Raw genomic sequence first — 8,632 nt, 5'->3', positions numbered from 1 at the left:
GCATTGCTAGCATGGTACACGGTGTTCTCTGCGGAAGCAAGTGCCACATTCATTTCTTTGAATTACCTTCACGCACAAGTTCGGTATTACGTCATAATGAGACCACGATTGTCACCTTTTTTCATGTATTGGTATTGTTTTGTGCCTTGGTTTGATTTGTGACAAAGAATCCTACGTAACGATGGTGTGGCGCGACTTGAATAACGCCTTTGTCTGAGCTGTATCGTCAGCTTGTTACGATAGTAATAATTTGTAGCGTGTCGTGCTATTTGAAGCAGTTTTTAAGGCAAAAGTGGTCTCTCAATACAGGTTTCGTCATGAGGGCTACCCAGTGAATAATCTGTGTAGTGTGATACGGCTGGGTGTACAGGTAAGTATCACGTTCCTCATCCACTGGTTTCTACTTTACAGGAAGGAACAACCTCAGTGCACGCACTGTGGTTAGCCTCTCTCAGTTTTGCATATTTTCTTACATGTTCACATCAGAAACACACCTTACACTTTAGGCTCCTTCACCCAGCAATATAATAATTAGAGATTATAATTCTTTTTAGAAGAGTTCCCGATATTCTTTTTAGAATAGTTTTTCATCTTTTTAATTTTTAGAAGATACAGGGATTGTAAACCATGTTTTAAACTGATGTTTTAACATTTGTCCAATGCATTTATTAAACAACATATTCATTTTTAACTGGTTGCACCCAAACCAATGTTCTAATGTATTATTTCCTTTGTTGTCGATGCACCATAACAATTGGAATAATCATCATCAATGCAGGTTACTTCACAGCTGCCTCGACATACTCAAGAAATGGGTGCAGAACCTGCGTAATGCCCACAAACTTTGATTACCACAGCACCTCCAGAAAGTATGTGTCACATGGGATTTTTAAATGTATTCACAGTATATAATACCTTGTATTAACTGTTGTAGATCTAAGCCGTCTCTACAGTACACTCTCAGAAATTAAAACCGTGAGAACCGTGATAATTGTTTCAGTTAATAGGCATGCACATATATGCTATAAGAAGAAAATTATTTCTTGAGAATGCACTTCTCTGGCTACTGGTGTTGTTTACATCTACTGTTGATCACATTCATTTATCACGTATTATATTCTTATATATACTATTATATTAACACATATTTGATCACATTAAATTCAAAATTCATCATATATAAGAAAATACCAGGAGGGAAGTTGCTATTCATTGCTCATTCTAACCTAAAATTGAGTGCTACAAATTTAGAGAGAGTACCTGTCCATTGTCATTCCTAAAATATATATTGTCATTGTAGCAAGGTCATAAAACAATAAATGTAGTCTTTTGTGACCTCCCTGCACGTTCATTGTATCCTGAAACGCATAAGTGCAAGAAATAACTTTAATAAACTTGATGTTGTATAAACTTGATATAAAATGTTGAATAAACTTGAACTTGTATATTCTCTTTACTCACCATCAGTGACCTTCTTTACAAAAGCATATCGTGTTAGATTTTTTTTGTTTACGTTTCACAGACGGGGTACACGAGGGCCAATATGACAAAATCACAACTATTTCAAGCTCCAAATCGTCCTGCTGCAATTATCCTGTTGCAGACCATACGTGCTCCACATAACAAGCATGACAAAGTGAGCACTGGATAGCAGGCCCCCGTTCCTAAGCAGCTTTGCTCACGCTGCAGTTGTATTCAGCAAAAGCATGTGAGTACTCGAGAAGGACATTCAGTTTGGCACAACCGCGCCTGCAAATAATCAGAACAAATGAAGGAAGAAACAAACATACATAGAAGGGCTGTACTTCAAAAAAAGGTAAATCTTGCGTCTCAAGGAGGTGTTACCACTTTTAAGTAACTTAATTGATTAATCTTACATCACTACCTGATTAACTGTCCTAACGAGCGTGTTCTAATTGCGTGAAGCAATTAGATCACGCTCACAACGTTTTTGGGCTGCTTCGGTGTGTCCATATGTGCGAGGCAAAGCACCGCAGTCGTTCACTAAAAGACACTTTCTGCGGCGGTGCTTGATATAAATCATACGAAACCGATACACGGCTAAAACAACGGCTGTGATTCTACAGAACGATCTCTTTCTACCATGCGAGTATATCCTTTCCCGGACCGTTCTTTATGGGACAATTTTTGTCCAGAACGCAGCACGGGATATTACATACATGGTGGTTGTTAACCTCACATCGTTTCTTGTTGAAATATTGGCTGGGAAACGTACTGTAGTACAATCCCCAGCGCTGCACTGCTGTGACGGTCTAGTTTCGGAATGCAAAACATAACGTAATTAAGAATCGAACGGCAGGACACCTGTGAAACACTGTTAGGATACATCGGTATACTGGCACCTTACAAAATTGTGTGATGACAAGCAACGATCAACGCCTGCAGCGCTATAAATACTCACAATCTCCGTTGCCTCCCATTGTTTTCTATGGGCGCACACTGCGCTTTAGGGCCTCCCAACATGGCGGCCCGAATGCACGCCTCTCCCCCGCGAGCCCCTCTCCCATGCGCCATCCAGCCTTTATAGATAGAGATCAGTGGCGTCTACTAAAGCAGCGCCGCTGCCAGCGCTGTCAGCGGATGGCAAGTTTCCGTCTACTAGGGCAGCGCGCTCGTTTCGTAGACAACCTGCTGCCGCAGCGCCGCTGCTCCCGCTGGCCAGCGCAGGCAGCAGGTCGGGAGCCGCTGAGCGCGCTGCTGCTGGCTGTGTGACGTCACTATAGCAGACGACATCACGACATCGCCCGCCGCGTAGTTTGAACATGGCGTCCACATCGACTGCTGTGCTCATCACTGTCACAATAAAAACACCGCAAGGATGCGTGAACGTTCTTTTGTCACTCCAGAAGAAGCAAGCAGACTGCGGCACGGTACGTACACGGAACTAATTGAAGTACGTTTCATGTGCCGCGATGTACAACTGAAATAAACCTCCCGCGCCCCTTTTCGCGCGGTTTCGGTTCTGCACACATTTGCTTCTCTACAGGAGCAGTTTTGCAATGTATACGACGGATCAACGAATTATACAGAACTGAGACGTCCCTCGTGATAAAAGGGAGTCGCCTTTGGGCATATATTGGTGTAGAAGCGTGAGGGAGGGCTGGAGGCTAAGATGAGGGCGTCACAAAGCTCGTCTGCTCGTTGGCCGCCATTTTCAGCAAAACCAGCGAGCTTGTCTACTAAACCAGCGCCTGCTGTCGCTAGCACAGCCCCCTACCGGTGCTGTCGGCGCTTTTTTAGTAGACGCAGCCTTCATATCTTTGTATATCTGGTAGCTCCAGGTGCGAGTACAGTCTAGAGCACTGTACCAGACTGTACCAACTGTACTCCAGGTATCTCACTATCGTCACTATCCCCCTTCTGCAGCAACAGGTTTTTTATTTAAAAAACGTGGAGACAGTCCGTGTGAAAAGAACAGGCAACTAATGAATATCACAACAAAAAAGAATAAATTTGTCGTTTTTGCTTCAAGTAAAGCGTACATTTTGAACTTAAATGTTTTGCAGATTGCAAACCGGAGATGCATTTTGGATTCTGGTCGCAGCGCGGCGCGGCGTGCACAATGACCACACCACACCAACCGATCCTCTATCCTAGCCTAGCCTGGGCCCTGGACTTCCTTCCGCAAGTGTTGTAGCGGCGTACGCTTGCGAACTTTGCCAACGCGATATTTGTACATAATGTATGCGTACCACTGTAGCACAGCACCAGTGCTCTAAGCTGGGAAACAGTTTACGAAAAATCCACATATTAGGCAGGCTCGTTTGACGAAGCTCCATAAAACTATAAAATTTGGTAATTGCGTGCATGGACTACGAAAACCGAAGTGATCCGGTGACGCCCCATGTGATGTTCAATTACGAGCACGAGAAGCACGTAGAGATCCCAGGTAACCACGTTATAACAAACGATGCGCCTTCTACGGCGCTACAGTTCTTGTAGCAAGAAAGTGCATGCTTGAAGTCGCCTAGTTGCCGCAAAACGCATCAAAATCGATGTCTGGCAGATGGATCTGTCATGCGGTTGTGTGCACGCATACCAGGCTTGCAAATGACGTTACATATTTTTACACTTACTGTAAGCTTACTACCTGTAGTCAGCAGTGCTCGGCAAATCCCCACCGCAAGCGATTTGTAATGCATGCCGATAAAAATGGTTTAGTACGAATGCTCTATAATCTTATTAGGGGAACTATCGTTGCACCTGTTGTAACTTTGTTATCTCCGCGGTAAAGACTGCATACTCTTTCATAGCAATAAAATGCTTCAGCTCAAGGAGACAAGTTATAAACGGAAGCAAAACAACTCGACTATCAACAGAAGAACAGACAGATTTTAAGATAGCTGGTTGTTGCACTATGTTGCGCAGGTTCATTGTGAAACTGTGATCCAGTGTAAAACACACTTGGGCTTTAGGCAGACGGGCCCCTGTTCCTGGTGAATCACGTCCTGTCTCCCAAGTATTGTCTGCCAGTGTGCTTCTTGCCTGACTCTAGCTGTCTGGTTCAGCTAGGCATGATAGTTAGAGTCGCAAGCATTGGTGCTAGTAACAAGCGTCGACATGAACATTCTGCTGAGATTTTGTATCGTGGAGCTCTGTAGTTGTCATGAAACCCTCTCTTGTTGCCATGTGCTATGTTTGGTGTCATTACAAACTCCAAACTTGTCGCATTTCAATCTGTATATGTCAAAGTGACGTTCTTTTACTTGCTGTATATTAGCTGTACCAGAAACACACTCAATTATGTGTTACTCTTTAGATGTTGTCACTTACAGTTAATATGGGTAGGTTACATGCCGGCCATAGGTGGGCATTTTGGTGAAACCTCACTCGCCCTCACACTCACGGCCCTCACGGGCACATGCCCTCACTCGCCCTCACGAGCATAGGCCCTCACTCGCCCTCACCCTCACGGCCCTCATGGGCACATGCCCTCACTCGCCCTCACTCTCACGACCCTCATGGGCACATGCCCTCACTCGCCCTCACTCTCACGACCCTCACGGGCACATGCCCTCAATCCCCCTCACCCTCACGGCACTCACAAACGCAAGTCCTGAGGGTCTTACCCTCATAAGGTCTCCTGTGAGTGCACTCATGAGGTGTGAGGGGCGCAAGGTCTCTGAGTGAAGTCACTGGTGAGGCCTGAGGTGTGTAGGCTCAGTATGAGGGCATTCAGAAATGAGGTCAAATGACGCATACCAGACGTGCGCAAATTAAATTATGAAGGCATTGATGATATGGTTCCAGCGACACAACCACCGGCTGTGTACACTTTAAAGGGCTGGTGTGCACGTATTTAGCAATTTCGTCTATGTCGCACTGGGAACACAGCAAAGCGTCCCAAGCTGACTGATTACTTGACGATATGGTTCCAGCGACCCAACTACAGGCAGCGTGCACTTTAAAGGGCTGGTGTGCACGTTTTTACAAATTTAGTCTGTGTCAGGCGCTGGGAACACAGCAAAGCGTCCTGAGCTGATTGATTACTTCATGATATGGTTCCAGTGACCGAACTACTGGCAGGGTGCATTTTAAAGGGCTGGTGTGCCCGTTTTCAGCAATTTCGTCTACGTCGCGCTGGGAACACAGCGAAGCGTCCTGAGCTGACTGATGACTTGGTAATATGGTTCCAGCGACCCAACTACAGGCAGGGTGAACTTTAAAGGGCTGGTGTGCACGTTTTTACAAATTTAGTCTATGTCGCGCTGGTGTGCACGTTTTTACAAATTTAGTCTATGTCGCGCTGGGAACACAGCAAAGCGTCCTGAGCTGACTGATTACATGGCGATATGGTTCCAGCGACCCATCTACAGGCAGGGTGCACTTTAAAGGGCTGGTGTGCACGTTTTTACAAATTTAGTCTGTGTCAGGCGCTGGGAAGCCCGACGTAGACGAAATTGGTAAAAACGTGCACACCAGCCCTTTAAAGTGCACCCTGCCTGTAGTAGTTGGGTCACTGGACCCATATCACCAAGTCATCAGTCAGATCAGGACACTTGGCTGTGTTCCCAGCGCGACGTAGACGAAATTGGTAAAAACGTGCACGCCAGCCCTTTAAAGTGCACCCTGCCTGTAGTTGGGTCACTGGACCCATATCACCAAGTCATCAGTCAGATCAGGATGCTTTGCTGTGTTCCCAGCGTGACATAGACGAAATTGCTAAAAACGTGCACACGAGCCCTTTAAAGTGCACCATGCCTGGAGTTGGGTCGCTGGAACCATATCACCAAGTCATCAGTCAACTCAGGACACGTGTCTGTGTTCCCAGTGCGACGTGGACGAAATTGCTAAAAACGGGCACACCAGCCCTTTAAAGTGCACCCTGCCGGTAGTTGTGTGGCTGGAACCATGTCACCAAGTAATCAGTCAGCCAAGACGCTTTGTTTTGTCAGCCAAGACGCTTTGTCAGCCAAGACGCTGCACTGTTCCCAGGGCGACATATACGAAACTGCTAAAAACGGGCAGACCAGCCCTTTAAAGTGAACACTGCGTCTTAGGTGGGTCGATGGTACCATATCACCAAGCAATCAGTCAGCTGAGGACGCTTTGCTCTGTTCCCGGCGCGACATAGACGAAATTGCTAAAAATGGACACACCAGCCCTTTAAAGTGCACACTGCGTGTAGGTGGGTCGCTGGAACCATATCACCAACTAATCCGTCAGTTCAGGAGGCTTGGCTGTGTTCCCAGCGCGACGAAGACGAAATTGCTAAATACGTGCACACCAGCCCTTCAAAGTGCACCCTGCTGGTAGCTGGATCGCTGGAACCATGCCCACGTCTCATAAGCGTCATTTAACCTCATTTCTGAATGCACTCATACTGACCTCACACCCCTCAGGCCTCACCAGTGACTTCACTCACACAGACCTGGCGTCCCTCAGACCTCATGAGTGCACTCACAGGAGGTCTCATGAGGGGCAAAACCTCATGAGTGCAGTCACAGGGGACTTCGTGAGGGTAAGACCTCATGAGTGCACTCACAGGAGACCTCATGACGGTAAGGACCTCATGAGTGCACTCACGGATGGCCTGATCGCGGGCTTGCCCTCACTCACCCTCATCTCAAAGGCGTGAGGTGAGGGTGAGGGGCACTCATGAGGGCCCTCATGAGTGAGTTCGCCCAGCTATGATGCCGGCTATTTGCAATTCAGCAGCCTATAATGCTGGCAAATGCTGTGTTTGAAACTTCATCAGCAATTGACAGCAATGAGTGGAATGGGTAAAACAAATAACGGTGCCGAACTGGTGAACGTGTGTAGGAAAAGGAAAACCTTGAGTTTGTGGAGAAAAATGGTTGAGCATTTGTGCTGTTCCTTACTTTGTTCCTGAAGCTCAAGGATTTGCTCTTGGTATGCATGAATCAAAAACAGTGTATGATGAACGTTTTGTACCACGATGCATATGCAACAGTTTGGAGGCTATGAGACATTTAGTGCCGGAGTCCAGAGGTTTTCCCAGCCCCTCCCCGTCCCCCAAACAAGGAAAACAACCAGAAATGAAAAAAAAAAAGAGAAGAAAAGAAAGGAAAGACAAAAACCTAAAAAGTGAGCAGATATGAGTGTCATCCCCACCCCCCGGAGATTAAAAATCCGGAGAAAACCATTGCCTGAGCCCATCATTCTATAGAGGTCAAATTTTGGTGTTGTGTGCATAACAAATTCTTGTCGTCGTCTACCGCAATTTCTCGTTGGTCATATAGTTTTCGTGTTTTATAAATGTTCAAGTGTGTCCCTTTGTATTCCATATGGTAAAATGAATATATTACGCACACAATGAATTGAGCACTGAAATTTTGTATAATTTGTGTGGCTGTGATCTCTAGAAGTCCCAACTCTGTACGTCGCTAAGTAATTCATTATGTCTAGCCGCACCCACTTTCCCTGCCACACGGAAATAAAACAGAGGAAAGCCGGGCACCACAGAACACTGCATATTACAGTACGCTTCCCGTACGTGCTGAACGGATACAAGCTCTTAGAAACGTGGAAGTAAAGCTCCCTTGACTGTTACGTATGTTGAGATATGCGGGGAGTGCGGTATGCTGTAACTGTGCATACTGGAAAAACTTAGGAGAATGTTAGCTGGTCTGAAAATGTTTTTCGTCAAAACAAGAGCACATGGCACAGCTTCTAGGAGAATGCATGAAGAACGTTAATTTTATTTACGACTTTTGTACCTCTTTTTTCATGCAGCATCCCATAGTCCCTGAGGCAATCATGGCATCTGGTGAGAAGGGTGCAGAGAAACGCTTGCTGGAAAATCTCCAGAACGACCTCCGCCTCCTTTCAAATGAGGCAAAAAAGAAGCATCCACCGCTTAAAGAGGCAAACACACTCTTTATCTCCCTCTCTGTGTGAATGAGACACTGCAAACTTGCTATATAGATGGACAGTAGAATCCCGGTATGGTGACAACGGTTACAGTAAGAACACATTCAGCTAATCCTTGATGATGCATATTTTCTGAATATTCTCAGGAGCCCCCTTTGATATAGGCCAATAGTGACCTTGAATTTAGGCCAATAGGACATAGGGCTCTCTATCTCTAAATGAGATGTTTTAGCATAATGTGGAATGTAATAATGTCTAAATTACATGGGATGTGTAG

The 8,632-nt window shown here is 45.8% G+C and overlaps 1 protein-coding gene across 1 annotated transcript in view; it reads left to right on the top strand.

The window, feature by feature from the left end:
- Positions 1-3,599: 3,599 nt before the first annotated feature.
- Positions 3,600-8,632, top strand: part of LOC135396438 (protein MON2 homolog) — a 118,707-nt gene continuing 113,674 nt past the window's right edge. Inside the window, exons 1-2 of the mRNA XM_064627402.1 lie at positions 3,600-3,910; positions 8,218-8,349. Of these exons, the coding sequence (XP_064483472.1) occupies positions 8,242-8,349 (108 nt within the window). The 5' untranslated portion in view covers positions 3,600-3,910; positions 8,218-8,241. The remainder of the gene's footprint in view (positions 3,911-8,217; positions 8,350-8,632) is intronic.

The sequence above is a fragment of the Ornithodoros turicata genome, chromosome 6 (assembly GCF_037126465.1).
Source record: "Ornithodoros turicata isolate Travis chromosome 6, ASM3712646v1, whole genome shotgun sequence".
NCBI classification, from domain to species: Eukaryota; Metazoa; Arthropoda; class Arachnida; order Ixodida; family Argasidae; genus Ornithodoros; species Ornithodoros turicata.
Note: the sequence above shows the minus strand (reverse complement) of the source record. Positions and strands in the feature narration are given on the sequence as shown.